The sequence below is a fragment of the Leuresthes tenuis genome, unplaced genomic scaffold (genome assembly GCF_036924035.1).
Source record: "Leuresthes tenuis unplaced genomic scaffold, fLeuTen1.0.hap1 SCAF_6, whole genome shotgun sequence".
Lineage (NCBI taxonomy): Eukaryota > Metazoa > Chordata > Actinopteri > Atheriniformes > Atherinopsidae > Leuresthes > Leuresthes tenuis.
Window position 1 is genome coordinate 33748626 of NW_027325360.1, and position 18513 is coordinate 33767138.

Sequence of the window (18513 nt, forward strand, 5' to 3'; positions counted from 1 at the left end):
TCGATGAAAATAGTAAAAAGTGAGGGGGAAAATGGGCAACCCTGTCTTGTACCTGTCTGCAGACTGAAGCTTGGAGAAGTTTGATCATTTGTCCTGACACATGCATTTGGGGAGCTATATAATATCTTTATCCAGTTGATGAAGTGTGACCCAAACCCGAATTTGTTTTAACGCTGCGAATAAAAATTTCCAGTTAACTCGATCAAATGCTTTTTCTGCATCGAGAGAGACGATTATGGTTTGCAGGTTGTTGATGGTAGAATAGTTTTTGAATGGTGTTATGGTGTTTGTTGTCACTTCTTTTCTGTCCTCTAAACCCCCAGCTGGTCAAGGCAAATGGCCGACCTACCTGGTTCTGATGGAGATTTCTTCTTGTTAAAAGGGAGTTCTCTTTCCACCGTCACCTTGTGCACGTTCAGGATGGGGGATTGGATCAAAGAGAAGTTTCAATGCAATCTGTTGGTTTCCTTAGCTAGGCTACTTTTTTTTTGTTGGCTTTGTATGTATGAGTTGGACTCATTTGGAATTTAATTAATTGGATTTGATTGGATTATGATTGTCCATCCATCTATTTTCTATACCCGCTTAATCCGTCTGTTGGGTCGGCTGGAGCCTATCCCAGTGGTCATTGGGCGAGAGGCGGGGTTCATCCTGGACAGGTCGCCAGTCCATCACAGGGCCACACAGAGACAAACGAGACAAACAACCATGCAGGCTCACACTCACTCCTAAGGATAATTTTAGAGTCACCAGTTAACCTAACATGCATGTTTTTGGATGGTGGTAGGAAGCCAAAGTACCCGGAGAGAACCCATGCATACACGGGGAGAACATGCAAACTCCACACAGATCGAACCTAGAATCCTCTCGCTGTGAGTCGACGGTGCTAACCACCACACCACCGATTATGATTGTCTTACAATTAATTGGATTCTAATTGGCTTGAAAGTGCCTTGAGATTACATTTATTGCGATTTGGTGCTTTATCGATAAAACTAAATTGAACTGAGCTGAACAATTATTTACTAGTACTTTTTCCCCCTTTTGATTATCATCAAAAATAATAGAATATAGTTTTGTTGAATGTCCCCACCACTTTCAAAGCATGAAAAGCCACATTTCACATACTGTTAGAGTAAAGTTGTGGGGCAGTATATAGTAATGTGTGTGCTGAGTGAATTTAAATGTTTATTATTCTGGAATACATTGTTGGAAGTTGGGCTTCATGTTGGCTCCTTACAGAACATATACAGTTGTGTTTTAAAATTTGCATGTAATGTACTTATGACAAACACAGCAATTCTGGGGTTTTAATCATATATATATACACAAAATGATGATACAACATAAATCTTTGATTAAACTCTTAAGACCCGAGCTCGTTTGATATAAATTTTTTATTTCTCTTATTGGAACCTCATAAGTATAACAAGTACACATCTGTACTTACTTTACTGTACGTACTGTATGTACACGTCTGACACCACTAGATGGTAGTGTAAGTGTCTGCAGACATGGCCATAAGGCCCCAAGTTAAGTAGAATTAACTACTGTGGTAATTTAACCCAAAATGCGATATATATATATATATAAAAATCAAGACGACTGTTTTGTTGAGTATCGCTTTGAAAGCTGGGATGCAATCAGGACTTTTGGAAGACTACTCCAAAACTTAATGTTGGCCTTAATCCATGCTAGAACCAGCTTTGGTGTCCCTGGGGTCAGTGGGCCTCATTCACCAATATCTTCTTCAGAAATATCTGGAGAAAACTGTCAGATTCATAAACGTATTCTTAGACCCCAAAATTGTTTGTATCTTTGCTCTTAAATTGAGGAATTCCAGTCACTTCATAAACTGGAACAACATTCTAGCTGTTCCCAATTTGCATGGGTAAACGCCTGAAAATGCCCATAAATGGGTATGAGACTGAAAGGCCATCTGCAAACACATCCAGCATTCATTTTCAGATGCTTAACGTGCGTTTCGTAGTGGGATGAGTATGTGCGTGCATCTGATTAAATAAAACTTCCCGATGAATCTGAGGGTTGGTCAGTGGTGTTATTATCTTTGATCTCCTAATAAAACAAATCATAATAAAAAGCCACCATTGTAGAAAATTTTAATTATCAAAAGATGTGTACCAATGAGCTCTATGTCCCCAGCTGTTTCTTATTTGAGGCGCATTCAATTCAATTCAGTTTATTTATATAGCGTCAAATTACAACAAATGCCAAATGCATTTAAATAATATAGTCCAATTCAAGCTATTTGGAGCTCAATTCATTGTAATCATAATCTGATGAAATCCAATTATTTAAATTTCAAAATAATCCAATTAATTCATATAGCGCCAATTCAAAAACAATATCCTAGCTAAGGAAACCAACAGATTGCACTGAAACTTCTCTTCAGTTTAATCTCTGTAGCAGTTTAACTATGGGATGTTTCAGGATTACCCGAGCCATCCCTAACTATAAACTTTATCAAAAAGGAAAGTTTTAAGCCTAATCTTAAAAGTGGAAAGGGTGTTTGCTTCCCGGACATTTACTGGCAGCTTATTCCACAAGAGAGGGGCCTGATAACTGAAGGCTCTGCCTCCCATTCTACTGTTAGAAACTCTGGGAACAACAAGTAAACCTGCAGTTTGGGAGCGAAGTGCTCTGTTAGGAAAATATCTTACAATGACATATAAAGCCCTTAATCACCAAGCTCCATCATATCTTAAAGATTTAATTTCCTAATATGACATTGTGTACATTTTGCATCATTGTTGTCATTAACTTGTGTTTGTCTTCCTCAGCAGGTATCCCTGACCTGGTGTTCTGGTGCTTGTTGTCCCCTCTTTCCTGTCCTCTCAAACCCCAGCTACTTGAGGCAGATGGCCACCCTTCCTGGTTCTGGTTCTGATGTAGGTTTCTTCCTGTTAAAAGGGAGTTTTCTTTTCCATCATTGCCTTGTGCATGCTCAGGACAGGGGATCAGTTCAAGGAGAAGTTACAATATGTTGGTTTTCTTAGCGAGATTACTTCATGTGAATTCATTGAAATGATACTGAATTGGATTAAATTAATTTAGATTGAATTAGCTTACGTGACACTGAACTTAAACTTCTTTTCATTCTTTTACAGTTCTTTGAGATGACCTCTGTAAGTGAATTGGTACTATATAAATTAAAAAAATAAAGAATTTAAGGCACAAAGAAGCGACCAGTTGTTGTCAATCACGAGTATTACCAAGACAGTAAAAACACAAAACAAAAAACCATAGCACTTTTCGCACAGGAGATTTAATAGATGTCTGTATGCATATTTTGAATCCTCTACAAGTATGTATAAAGCACAGCAGCAGTCAGAGGTCTTTAAAGCCACAGAGCTGCACTCTGTCCTGGCTGTAGAGAGACAACAGGGATGGGTCTCTGAGCACACTCAGCTCATGCTGTCTGTCAGCCGACTGGGAGAAGTCATCAGGGCCCTCTCCACAGCCACCTTCCTTGGAATGACTGGGATAACCTGGGTGAACCATAAGCTCTGCTGTGACCACAGGCTGATCAAAACCTGATGCACTCCTGGAGGTAGTATCTGAAGACCCTGCAGCCAAGGCATATTTGAGGGCCCTCTGCAAACTTGGGATGGACATGTTCTGACCCATGGTGGTCAGTCCCAGGTACACATCTGGCCACCTATGGATATCACAAATGTAATTAACATGTGCTGGTTTAGCCAAAACTAGGCCTAGGAGCTCTGCAGGCGATCAAGCCACCCATTTAGAACAGCTGCAACATTCAATAACACACATCTGTGTCAAGTTAGCAACACCATGACAACCACAATAGGTTTACTCATTGTGAATGTAATTTCATTCTTTGTTGAGCAATTAGAGAAAATGACTTGTCAATTTCTTTTATTTTGTGGCTTGAGATAAAAACATAATGTTTTGACATGTGCAGGTATGGGTATGTATGGGTATGTTATGTAAAATTTGGAGTTATCTAAAGCTGAAGTAACAATGAAATAACTTACTTAATAAACTTACTTGACAGGATAATTAGAACTTTTCATCATTTGTGATTCTGTTTCATCATAGTGATATCATATATGAATATTATAACTCTCTAATGTATTTTAAAACTAATCCTGTTCTGTTTGAGTAACCCATGTTCTGTGCCGGAGGTGATGAACCAACATGAGAATGATTACAGTATATAAGAGAAAAAAAATTAAAATTAAAGAATTGTACAAAAGTGAAAATTTTAAATCAAGAAACGTATTTGAAAAACTTCACACTTTGAAGGTCCTTTAATATCCTAACACATTTGTCCCTAACAACAAAAAATGTGAGCTTCCCAAAAAGTGCTGTAAAAATATTATATAGTAATATTTTATTCTACTTTAAACGACTCAATATTTCAAAACTGTTTCAACCTCAAATATACATATCAAATATTAATTAAAGCTGCAAGCAGCGATGAGCGGGTCCGAGCACGTGCGCACCTTGGGGTATGCGCTGGACTCCGTCCGATGCGCACCGCGCAGCCAGCCGTCAAGTTTAGAGCAGGATGTGAGAATCCCAGCCAGGCGTAGTACCACCGAACGTAGAAAGTGATTTTTCAGGCCACCAGCAGGTGCTGCTATAAACTTGTGTAAGTTTGGTTATGTGTATGTGTTCTGGGTGGAGCCCAAGTGGAGCCTATGAAGTTTGGTGAAGATCGGACAATGTATGCAAAAGTTATAAGTTACTGTGTTTTGTGGCGAGCAGTAGCGAGTCCTCAAAGTTTGACGGTCTGCCACGGCCACAACCTTCAGACTTTGGAAAAAATTCTCCTAACTTTTAATCCCCTGTGGTTTAAGAGTAATCTGACCAAGTTTGAAGCCGTTACCATTAACTCTGTAGTTTGAGTTCGATCATATGTGAGGTGTGGAAACACAGTGACATTTCCAACCACCAGCAGGTGGCGCTATAAGTGAGTGTCAGTATGTGCATATGTATGCACTCAGGGCAGAGTCCCCGGCAAGCCTATGACATTTGGTGAAGATCAAACAATGTATGCAAAAGTTATAATTGACCTTGTGTTTTATGGCGAGCAGTGGCGAGTCGTCAAAGTTTGAGGGTCTGCCTCGGACACACCATTTAGAAATTGGAAAATCTGATCACGAAGTTTGATCCCCCATGGCTGAAGAGTAAGCACGCCTAGTTTGAAGCCGTCAACATTACATTTGTAGGAGGAGTTCGATCAAATGCGAGGTGTGGAAAAAGGCAAAATGGCACCAATTTCCATGTTCAAGTCAAAATGGCCGACTTCCTGTGGACGTGGCGCTATGATGTCTTGTGGCTTTTTTGTGCGTCTGTGCTTGACAAACGCGTGTACCGAATTTCGTCCGGCTACTCAAAACTAAGTCCTACGTCACAGATATTTATTCATTTTTCTAGGGGGCGCTATTGAGCAATTATGATGCAACTATATTAAGACAAAATGGCGGACCATCCCTGATGCGCATGCCAAAATTGGTGAGTTTTCATGCACGGCAAAGCCCTCAAAAATGCTATTAAAGTGCAAAGAATAATAATAATAATAACGCCAACAAATACAATAGGTTCCTTGCTGTTTCACAGCTCAGACCCTAATTATAGTTTGTGGATTTTCACCCTTTCAAGGCCAGTATGTTTACATAGACCCACAGTTTTTTTTTTATTGAACCCCTGCCCCCCCAAAAAATAAAATACATTTCAAGGAGAATTTGGTTATTCTTTTTAGTCCCTCAGATGAGTCAATGATTGGCAGAAGCATTGATTTTCATGCATTTTTAATTGCAGAAAACAGTTAAAAGTGTGAAATTTAAAAAAGCTCGTAGTCCAAAATTAAGAGGTTAAGATAAATATGCGATCAAAAGTAGCATTTTCAGGAGGCACTTCCGGGTCACAAATGGAGTATACGGACTGCACCTAAGCTCCCACAACATTTCATTATAACTTAAGATTTAACACAAACTTTTCACCTGCAACACGGCATTTGTTGTATCTTTACGCCTAAGTCACTTCTACCACTACCCGTAGACCGAATGACATCGAAGTCAGCCAAGAAGGACGGAAAAAAGGACGATGAGTTACCGGCTGCTAGCATGGCTGCTCTGGCCAAGCTACTACCAGATCACAAAACAGCCCTCTCCCCTGAGTTAAAATCGGCATTAACTTCCCTCAAAACTAAATTAGACGGTGTCCAAGCATCCATCTCCGACCACGGACAAAGAGTGACTTCCCTGGAAGACAACGCGAACCAAGTCAGCGACCGATTTGAGGAGATGCAAGCTAATTACCTGGTAATTGGCAGCTCTATAGTCAGAAACGTGGCATTAGCGACACCAGCGACCATAGTCAAGTGTATTCCAGGGGCCAGAGCGGACGACATAGAATCTTATTTAAAACTGCTGGCTAACGATCAGCGTAAATACAGTAAAATAGTTATTCACGTCGGCGGTAATGACACCTGGTCACGCCAATCGGAGATCACTAAAATTAATGTTGCATCGGTGTGTAATTTGGTAAAACAATGTCGGACTCCGTAGTTTTCTCTGGACCCCTGCCAAATCTGACCACTGATGACATGTTTAGCCGCATGTCCTCCTTCAATCGCTGGTTGTCTAGATGGTGTCCAGCAAACAACGTGGGCTACATAGATAATTGGCAATCTTTCTGGAGAAAACCTGTTCTGATGAGGAGAGACGGCATCCATCCCACTTTGGAAGGAGCAGCTCTCATTTCTAGAAATATGGACGAATTTATTAGTTATCCAAAAACATGACAACCCAGGGTTGAGACCAGGATGCAGAGTTGTAGTCTTACACACTTCTCTGCGGCTTCCCACCTGATGCTGCCACCCCCCTCAATCAAAAAACACAAAAGGAGCAAATCCTCTTGTGCAAAAAAATTTAAAACAAAAACTTTAACTGAACAAAAACATCAAACTATTAAATGTGGTTTGCTGAATATTAGATCTCTCCTTTCGAAGTCTCTGTTAGTGAATGACTTGATCTGTGATCATCATATTGATATATTTTGTCTAACAGAAACCTGGCTGCAGCAGGAGGATCATGTTAGCATTAATGAATCAACTCCCTCTGACTATTTAAATGTTCACGTTCCTCCAACCACAGGCAGAGGAGGAGTGGCAGCTATCTTCAGATCAGGGTTACTAATCAGTCCTAGACCCAAGATTAGTTTTAGCTCTTTTGAATCTCTGATTCTCAGTTTTTCCCACCCAAAGAGGAAATCACAAAAACCTCTTGTGTTTGTTGTTGTGCATCGTCCACCTGGCCCTTATTCTTAGTTTCTGTCTGAATTCTCAGAGTTTTTATCCCAGTTAGTGCTGAGTACAGATAAAGTCATTGTAGTGGGTGACGTTAATATTCATGTAGATGTTGAAAATGACAGCCTAAATATTAACTTTAATTCTATATTAGACTCTATTGGATTTTCTCAAAGTGTTCACAGACCTACTCACTGCCTTAATCATACCCTTGACCTTGTGCTGACGTATGGCATTGAGAGTGAACAGTTAACATTGTTCCCTCATAACTCTGTCTTGTCTGACCATTTTTTTTAATAACTTTTGAATTTACATTACTTGACTATACGGCTTCTGAGAAGAATTCTACATATAGAAGGTGTCTATCAGAGAATGCTGTAACCAGATTTAAAGAGTTGATTTCATCATCCTTTTCTTCACTGCCATGTGCAGATATGACAGAGGACGGCTGCCTAAATTTTACTCCAGTAGAACTTGACTCTCCTGTTGACAGCACTATAGCTTCAATGCGTACAACACTGGACAATTGCCCCTCTGAAAAAGAAGGTAATCAGTCAGAAGAGGTTGGCTCCTTGGTATAATTCACAGCTGCTTTAAAGCAGACTGCAAAAAAGCTGGAGAGACAGTGGCGTTCCTCTAATTTAGAAGAGTCTCAATTAGTCTGGAAAGATAGTTTAATAACGTATAAGAAAACACTTCGTAAACCTAGAACTGCTTATTATTCATCATTGATGGAAGAGAATAAGAATAATCCCAGGTTTCTTTTCAGCACTGTTGCCAAGCTGACTGTTGTCAGGCTGAAAAATACATGGCTTCGTTGAGCCATGTATTCCTTTAACTCTCAGCAGTGATGATTTCATGAGATTATTTATCAATAAAATAGTTTCTATCAGAGAGAAGATTAATGGAATCCTTCCCACTATTATCACTGATGTATCATCAAGTCGAGCAGCTTTAGAAGTATCTTTAGAACCTGATTTGTATTTAGACAGCTTCTGCCCAGTTGATCTTTCTGAGCTAACAACAGCAATAGTCTCTTCTAAACCATCAACTTGTATTTTAGACCCAATCCCAACCAGACTGTTCAAGGAGGTTTTCCCCTTAATTGACACTTCCATATTGGATTTGATCAATCTGTCTTTGTTGATAGGATATGTACCTCAGACTTTTAAGGTTGCTGTAATTAAACCTTTACTTAAAAAACCTACTCTTGATTCAGAAGTGTTGGCTAATTATCGACCTTTTAAATATCTCCCTTTTTTGTCTAAAGTTAGTAAATAGTTGCAGTTCAACTTTGTGATCATTTCCATAGAAATAATCAGTTTGAAGAGTTTCAGTCAGGATTCAGAGTGCATCATAGCACAGAAAAAGCACTGTTGAAAGTTACCAATGATCTCCTCTTAGCCTCTGATAGTGGACTTGTTTCTGTGCGTGTCCTATTGGATCTCAGTGCTGCATTTGATGCGATCGATCACAGCATTCTGTTACAGAGACTTGAACATGTTATTGGGATTAAAGGAACTGCATTAGGCTGGTTTAAGTCATATTTATCTGACAGATTCCAGTTTGTTCTTGTAAATGAAGAATCTTCCTCACACATTGGAGTAAGTCATGGAGTTCCTCAGGGTTCTGTGCTTGGACCGATTCTTTTTTTACTGTATACATGCTTCCATTAGGTAACATTATCAGACAGCATGACATACATTTCCATTGTTATGCTGATGATACTCAGCTGTACTTATCTATGAAACCAGATGAAACCAATAGGTTGGTCAGACTACAAGCCTGTCTTAAAGACATAAAGACCTGGATGACTCAGAACTCTCTGCTTTTAAATTCAGACAAAACTGAAGTTGTTCTCTTTGGACCTGAGCGCTTCAGGGAGAAATTGTCTAGTTATATAGTTACTCTAGATGGTATTTCCTTGGCTTCTAGTTCTACAATGAGGAACCTTGGAGTTATTTTTGACCAGAATTTATCATTTGATGCACATATAAAACTGGTTTCTAGGACTGCCTTCTTTCACCTTCGTAATATTGCTAAAATCAGGAACATCCTGTCTCAGGGTGATGCAGAGAAACTCGTTCATGCATTTGTTACTTCAAGATTGGACTACTGTAATTGTTTATTATTGGGCTGTCCCACATATTCTCTGAAAAGCCTCCAGCTGATCCAAAATGCTGCAGCCAGAGTTCTGATGAGAACTAACAGGAGAGATCATGTTTCTCCAGTTTTAGCTTCTCTTCATTGGCTCCCTGTTAAATTCAGAATAGAATTTAAGATTCTTCTCCTCACATATAAAGCTCTTAATGACCGAGCTCCATTATATCTTAAAGATCTCATTGTAAGATATTTTCCTAACAGAGCACTTCGCTCCCAAACTGCAGGTTTACTTGTGGTTCCCAGAGTTTCTAAAAGTAGAATGGGAGGCAGAGCCTTCAGTTATCAGGCCCCTCTCTTGAGGAATAAGCTGCCAGTAAATGTCCGGGAAGCAGACACCCTTTCCACTTTTAAGATTAGGCTTAAAACTTTCCTTTTTGATAAAGCTTATAGTTAGGGATGGCTCAGGTAATCTTGAAACATCCCATAGTTAAGCTGCTATAGGCTTAGACTGCTGGGGACCTCATCTGTCACACCTTTCCTCTCTTTGCTCTCTTTTTCCCCCTGTTTAATTTCTCAATTGATTTTATGTACATGTGATATTATTGTGGTTATTAACTTGTGTTTCCCTGTTCCAACAGGTATCCTTTGAATGGTGTTATGGTGTTTCCCCCCCTCTTTTCCCTCTTTTCTGTCGTCTGAAACCCCAGCTGGTCGAGGCGGATGGCCACCCTTCCTGAGTCTGGTTCTGCCAGAGGTTTCTTCCTGTTAAAAGGGAGTCGTTCCTTTCTACAGTCGCCACAGGCACGCTCAGGACGGGAGATTGGACTGAAGACAAGTTTCGGTGCAATCTGTTGGTTTCCTTAGCTAGGATATTAATTTTTGAATTGGCTCTATATGAATTAATTGAATTATGATTACAATGAATTTAATTCCAATTGGCTTGAATTGGACTATATTACTTAAGTGCCTTGAGATGACAATTGTTGTAATCTGGCGCTATATAAATAAAATTGAATTGAATTGAATTACACTGCTCTACTCTACTATTACCCTACTAGACTATTGATCTTGAATACCGCAGTTGACAAAACAACATACGCATTGGGGGATTGCCTGAGTCTCCTGAAGGCACACAACCCACTACTTTCTTCTCAAAGCTTCTGCTTCATATCTTCAGGGACGAAGTTCTGAGTTCACCCCCAGAGTTGGACCGAGCCAACAGAGCCCTGACTGCTAACCAAGACTGGTAATTGCATGGATTCACAACTACAGAGTTAAGGAAAAGATCATTCAAGAAGCTCAAAAAAAGAGGGGAAATCTTTTCTACCAGGGGAACCCAGTGGCGATCTTCGAGGACTACTGCCCTGAAATCATGGAGCAGCACACAGCTTATTGAGAGGTGATGTCTGCAGTCTACCAGTGGGGATTCAAACCATTGCTGCTGTAGAATTACAACCAATGGCGGTGGGAGGAAATACTTTGCTTCGGTGAAGGATGCGGATACTCTCTACTCAACTTCCATACTTTAGGCTGGGCAACTAATAGTAATGCTGTCAGGCTACTTGTTGGACATGAAGCCGGGTGCCTTCAATACTATTGACACTATGTTATGTTCCATGTCTTTATATGTATTCCATAATAGGGATGAATGTTCTTTCTGTCGTCTTGACGTTCAACACTTTGATGGGAATACTTGACTTGGTAGCTTTGTTACTACCCTTTCTGTATGCTATAGTGCATTGTTTACGGGAGCATGCCTGACCATTTACAATGCCTAAACTCACTTAGAGCCCCCCCTTTTTTCTGGCGGCTGTATTACTTCCAGTTTGCACTATTCACAGCCAGCTGATGCAAACTGTCTTCTGCTTCTGCACTTTATCTTTTTTATACGAATAGGGGCGACAAATGCCTCAATGCACACTTCATATTTGTTTTTATTCTTATTCTACTTCTTCTTATTATCATTATTATTACTATTTTTTATATATATATATTTCCAGTTGTTATTATTATTATATGGAAAAGTAATCAAGAAGAGTTTGTGACTGCAGTTTCAATTAGCTGCATTTGCACGTGTTGAGGGTTTGCGGGGGTATGGGATTCGGTGGGGATGTTGTTACTTTCTAAATACGGGCACACATTTTACACTACTGGTTTCCTTTCAGCATTTTGTTCTTCTAAACGACGATGGGTGGACAGGCTAATATATTGAGCTGGAATATCAAGGGTCTGAACAATAATGTTAAAAGGAAGGTGTTCACCCATCAAAAGTCCTAGCCCTCAGACTGGACGAGGCCCTTCCTCATATAATATCCACTGGTCTGATTTGTTCTTCAATATCCAATGCCTTCTCGATGTGCTATACATGCTTTCTCAGGACCAAATTCCAGAGTGTATTGTTTCTATAGATGCAGAGAAGGCGTTTGATCACGTCGAGTGGAAATATTTGTTTTCAGTTCTGGATAAGTATGGCTTTGGCCCTATGTTTACGGGCTGGATCAAATTGCTCTATTCTACCCCTACTGCAATGGAGGTATGGGACTCCCCAATATGCGTTACTCCTATTGGACAGCAAACATCCTCTCTCGCCTTCTGGCACTGGTACAATCTTCAATCTAATGGCCCAGAATGGACAACCATGGAGCTAAACTCAGTCCAAAACGTCACTTTCTGCACTACCCTGTGCCCCACTCAACCATCCGATACCCCAGCAAATAAAAAAAACATGTTCCACTCTGAGGGTGTGGACCAAATTTAGGAGAACATTTGGTTATGCAGAATTTTCCATTCTCAGCCCTATTGCCTCCAATCATTTCTTTGCTCCATCTCAATATGATACTTTCTTCATAGACTGGCATAAAAGAGGCATCATTTCATTCTCAGACCTATTCAAAAGTAGCAGGAACTTTCAAAGAAATTTCATTTGCCCAAAACTCAATTTTTCCATTATTTACAGGTCAGATATTTCGTGCATCATGTTCTACCAGGTTTCCTCAAAATAAACCTAGTCCCAATTCAATTGATACTTTTCTTTCGTTTAATCCTGCCTCGAAAGGTGCCCTCTCCACATTGTGCCATAACATCACCATGTTGCAGTATTTGCCATTTAATCAGACTAAGGATGCAGGTGAAGAGGACCTACTCTTTTTCTGTCTATGTACTGTCTGTGCCCTCGATTACATGTTTTTTGGAATTAAGTTTTTCATACTTCTTTGAAAATTCTGAAGTGTAGACTAGATCCAAACCCTATGATTGCTCTGTTTGGTGCTTTTAGCGATGATGTTCCCCAAATGACTTCCATTGAGCGTCCTGTGATCTCTTTCTCCTTGCTTCTGGCCTGGCGGGCCATTCTGCTTAGATGAAAGGGGACAGCCTCATCCACACACATTCAGTGGCTATGACGTGTCATGCACTGTCTAACTCTAGAGAAGATAAGATTTTCAATCAGAGGCTCGCAGGGTAAATTTTATAAGACCTGGCAATCCTTTCTGACTAGGGGTGTAACGGTATTTGTATTTGTCCCGTCACGGTATGGGCGTCACGTTTCGGTGCACGCAGTCACAAGACGAATACGTCTGACTGAGTATTTAAAAAAAATTGAGTCCTCACGTCAATCCAGGTCGCGGTAATAAGCCTGAAAGCTGCCAGCAACCGACATTACAGAAGAAGAAGCAACAGCAGAAGAAGAATGGAGTGTTGAGTTAGAAGAGCCGTCGGCTTCATTTAAATCATGCGTATGGGAGCACTTCGGTTTCCCAGTGCAATATAACGGGGATGGCACGCATATGGTTGACTGGAAAAGACAGGGCCAGCAAAATCACAGAAGCAATTGGCATATACATATCAACATCTATGCGTCCATATGCTGCAGTAGAGGAGCCTGGCTTCCAGTATTTAGTGAAAGTGCTTGAGCCACGCTACAATGTCCTATCCTGTGCGCACATCAGCCAGTCTGTGGTCCCTATCATATACAAGCGTGCACGAGCAGAGGTAAAGCATGAGCTGTCTACTGTACAAGCTGTTGCACTCACAACTGTTGGCTGGACCTCCTGTTCCACTGAAAGTTACATCACCATTACCGCCCACTTCCATCACCTCTGAGTCGGAAATGAAAAACCCAGTTTTATCAACACGCCCAGTATATGAACAACACACCAGCACTCACCTGGCTGAGAAACTACAAGAGGCAGTAACAGAGTGGAAACTTGAAAAACCTAGAACCATTGTAGTAACCACAGACAACACAAGAAACATTGTTAATGTAGTTAATGAAGAAGGACTGGGTCCACAAATTGCATGCTTTGCCCATACTTTAAACTTAGCATCACAGAACGATATGGCATTTAACCAGGTATCTCGACTCCTGGGAAAAATCCGAAGAGCTGTTTCTTTTTTCCATCGGAGCACAGTGGCCGCACATATTTTGGAGCAGAAGCAGGAGATGCTGCACTTGGCAAAACATAGTCTCATCAGTGATGTTCCCACACGCTGGAACTCCAGTTATGAGATGGTCGTACCGAACCTGTACCGAATTTGATTTGTGTTTACTGTTACACCCCTATTTCTGACCTTTTTCCATGATTCTTAAACAGCATAGATTATTAACATGAGAGAGCGAATATTATGAACCCTTGACATTCGAGAAGCTCAAGGTTTAGATTTTAATAAGCCCGCCAACTACCTTTTTTTCTCTAATTAAAGAAAAATCCACTATCTTGTTTTTCTTCTTTTTATGTGCCCTACTCAACCTTTTTAAAAACTGGGGGTGGGGGATTGGGGGTGAGTGGGTGGGCAGGTGGGGTCAATGTTCTACTTTAAGATTTCTGTAAAAGAAAAATGTATTTCTTCTATGTACATTTTGTAGGATAACAATTCTTTGATACCATTTGGAATCAAACTAGCCCTACATTGGGGTTATTTTGTGTAGGGTATTTTTGTTACTGTTGTGATACTCATCTTCATTGTATCATTGCTACTTGTATCTTCATTGTGGAAATAATAATAAAAAAGATTTTAAACCAAAAGTAGCATTTTCAATGATTTTCAATGGGACTTTTTTTTCTTTAGGAACAAATATTAAAATTTTTGTGTAGCTTAGCTGTTTTAGGCTAATTTAAGAAACTGAGACGACAATTCTAAATTTTTCAAAAAGTGAATATCCTCAAAATTTGAGGCATATTTGAGCTATAATAAAAAAAAACTGAATGGCATAATATGTCACTCGGATCCCCGGGTTAATGAAATTTAAATTCAAACTGAACTTTCTGCGCTCCAATTCTTTTTATTTTCAATACAATTTTTAAATTTTCAAATTTCAAAACATGTTTTCAATGTCAAACATTTGTTTCAAAATAAACATTTGACCCTGAAATGGCTCCATAAAGGGCCTAACTCTCAAAACTGAGAAGAAACAAGAAAAAGATTTTTTTGTCATGTAACTATCTGATAATTCAGCACACTAATAGTTTGTTGGTAAGTGTTTTCATTCAACAGTCGAACTGATCTCTTGCCAGCTAGTTTCACTTGCCTATTTGTCACTGTGCAGTGACAAAGGTGCATCTTAAATTTGTGGGTGACTGTAGACTTTCTCTACGAGCTTATCTTGAAAACTTTCTGTCATTCTCTCATATTTGGTCCTACTCTGCTCATTTTATTTCTATACTTCTGTTATTGTGCATTATTGTTGGGCACTTTTGTCAAATCTGTTTGGTTTAAATGGGCTTCAGAAATAAACTCGATTTGAAACTTGGCAAAGTAATTCATACTTAGAACTCACTGACATTAAATAGACAGTGGCTACATGCAGTTAAGACTATTGACTGCATGTAAATGTAAATGTACTTTATTTATACAGCCCTTTACAACAATCCATTTTGGTGTACCAAAGTGCTTTACAGCAGATAATAAATAAAGAAAAGAATAAGTAAAAGCAATAAAATACAACAAAATTGAATAAGATAAGATAAAAGTGTCAGCATACTACTGGGTATTAAAAGCCATTCTAAATAAGTGGGTTTGCATGTGACAGTGCCACAGCCTGGAGTCATAGCAAACTCACAGTAGAATAATTGCTGTTCATCAACTGAGTCAAATATTGCTAATCACTATAAAATCCAAAATAAACATGATATCATTAGCTACATGAAGGAGCATGTGGAGAAGTGTTTGGTTATTGGTGTTTGAAGTTTCCAGTCACTTCTACACAGTTACTGTAAGTTTCACTGTGTGAGGAGCTCACACGTGGTTGTCAGGGACTGTGGTGAGGTAGGACCCAGATGCAGCTCTTTGTTTAACAAAAGGTTTATTCCAAAAACAGGGAGTAAAAGGCAAGAACAAAAGGCGCGGTAGAGCCAGATTAAAAAATACTTAAAAACTATGTAAAATAATAAACAGGCTATGAAAACCAAACTATGAATAAATACTGTGAACAAGACTATGGTTAACAATGACAAGACTGTGAGGCATAACCAGACTTAACTTGTGACATGACGGGTAAGTGAGGATTCTGCAGTGAATGAAAGGAAACCAGGAGACTAAATACTGTGGAGGGAGTGATCAGTGAATGAGGTGCAGCTGTGAACAATGAAGCAGGTGACGTGAGTGAAACTAGGTGGCAGGGGAAAAACATGACCAGAACAGAACCTGAAAACATGAGAACCTATCATAAACTGTGACATGAAACCTAAACTGTGACCCTTCAGGGCAGCGAGCCAAGGTAGAGTCCGCCGCGGGGCAACCAGTGTCCCCTCTGGCGACAAGTGGCGGTGAGTCTGCCCGGGCTCCCACCGGCGACGGCGCGAGGTCACCCGAGCCTCCATGGGCCAGGACGGCGATGAGCCCACTCAGGCTTCCATGAACGAGGACGGCGATGAGCCCACCCAGGCTATCATGAGCGAGGACGGCGACGAGCCCACCCAGGCTTCCATAGGCGGCAAGGTCAAGGCTTTGCCCACCCGGCCCACCCCCGGCGACGCCCATACCCCCCTCCTCAAGGAACGGCTGCCAGACGTTCCTAAAATGGGGTGGGTAGGTGGGACTCCGACCACCGGAGCAGGCCAGAGAATACGCATGACACCATGACCTCAGACAGAAAGAATTTGAGATGTTGGTGTTGCTGGGCAGAAGATTTTTTTTGTTTGTTTTTTTTCTTTAAGAAAAGGTTGAGCCTAACGAGAAATTAAGTGTATAAAAGGTGTACGATGCAACTGTAAAATCTGTAAAGTCTTTTCCCGGATGGACTGGATTTTTTACTCTCGCCACTGTCTATTTCGGCTGTTTTTCTGACTCCAATAAACACTCAGAGGGAGTGTAATGAGGCAATTTTGCTAAATGCTAAGTATTAAAACTGGGCCTGACCTGTATATTTTTACACAACAGTATGAGGATCTAACATCGTCTCAGAGAAGTTAGATGCATGTTCTTCACCTGGTTAATTTATCTCCGTGTCTTTCTGAGATTACAGATTATTTCACTTCACAGATAAACTCTTAACATTCCTGTTTTAAGCAATGAAGTCCAACTACTGTTAAATATTCATCTAATAGAGGGTATGCATTTGATGTCATCTGACATGTGTACTGTACTTCGTTAGGCCTGTTACGCCCACTGAATGGCAAAAAGGCAGCATCTCAATAGATGCCGACTGTTTGACTGGTTTGAAAAACACAGAGAATACATCTAAAATGGTGAATAACTAATATGTAATCGACTGCTTCAACAGATTCATAGAGAAGTTTGAGATTTGTTTTAACTAAATTAAAAAAGTAAAGAGCAGCGAGCCAAACAGATTGCTGCACTTAACCTTTACAGTAAGAGTAAAGGGTACATTCTGAAAAATGTCATTTGCACAGGAAGTGACTTATTATTTGAAGTTTTCTTTAAATATTTAAGATTATGTTCATTGTTGACATTTTAATGGTTGGTTAAACCACACAGCCAAGTTGAATGTTTTGCTCCTTCGGGGGTGTGACTGTGTGGTCCAGCAGTGACATCGGTGCATACCCTCAATGCTGTAGCCTCTCAATCCAAAATGTCAAAACTCAAGCACTCCAGTTATCCCTTATCACATCTTCCATTTGGAAAGAGAATAGTTCTTTGCAACACAATATGTGAGCTCTTTGTTGAGTGCTTCGATAAAACTTGTCCACCTCTTTTCTTGTGTTGCTATTTTCCTTCATGTATCCACTCAATCATTTTGCTTTTCTTTCTCACTGCTGGCTTGCTATTCTTGAGATATGCTTTTGGATGTACTGGAGTTGCATTGGGTTGTTCTTGGTCAGGATCCTCAAAGCCTTTTTCATTTCCCATCTTTCTCTTGAGTTATCATGGCAATGCCATCTGCTGCATCCTCCTTTTTTCTTTGATGCTCAGAGAAATCCTGCCACTGTGGATGGGAATTTATGTGGTGGAGTTGCTCTTACATCAATGAACAAATAGTAGAATTTCTGTCATTCAAAAATAAAAATGACATTGTTAAACCTAACTGGACATTATTTGATTGTAAAGTGGACTACTTTATTTCAGGGCAAGATTCACAGACAAATCAAGTACTTATCGTGATGTATGTGTTTGTTTCTGTCTGTGAAAAGTTCCAACAGAACACATTCCTCTACATGCAATGACGATCCTTGGTGCAGCTAATGACATAGTATCTATTTTAGCTTCTACAATGATTAGATGTAATTAACAGCAATATTTGACTGGGTTGATGAACAGCATTCACTTTTTTACATGTAAATTTTACATGTGAAACTACAGTATTGCTTAATGTTGCCGCACAATCAAATGTAAATGTCACTGTGTAAAGCTTAAGATCGTTGTGTGCGATCAAAATGTTGTTTCAAAGATGTTTCTCCAGTTGTTTCTAATTACTACCACTAACTTTTCCAGTCTTTGGTTGCCCCTGTCCCAACTTTTCTGAGATGTGTTGCTGCCATCAAATTCAACATGAGCCAATATTTTTCATAAAAAACTAAAATGTCTGACTTTCAACATTTGATGTTTTCTATTGTGTGTTGTGAATAAAACAATGTCCAATGAGATGTGCAATGCATTCTATTTTTATTTAGATTTTACAGTGTGCTATTTATAAAAGTGGATGTTTATAGTAG

General features: G+C 39.8%; 1 protein-coding gene across 2 annotated transcripts in view; it reads right to left on the minus strand.

Annotated features, from left to right (window-relative positions):
- Positions 1 to 3202: 3202 nt before the first annotated feature.
- Positions 3203 to 18513, minus strand: part of ydjc (YdjC chitooligosaccharide deacetylase homolog) — a 55260-nt gene continuing 39949 nt past the window's right edge. The window contains exon 6 of one of the 2 annotated variants that reach the window (XM_072388576.1): positions 3203 to 3679. In XM_072388576.1, coding sequence (XP_072244677.1) covers positions 3349 to 3679 — 331 coding nt within the window. In that variant the 3' untranslated portion in view covers positions 3203 to 3348. The remainder of the gene's footprint in view (positions 3680 to 18513) is intronic. The other variant, XM_072388577.1, reaches the window with a different exon arrangement.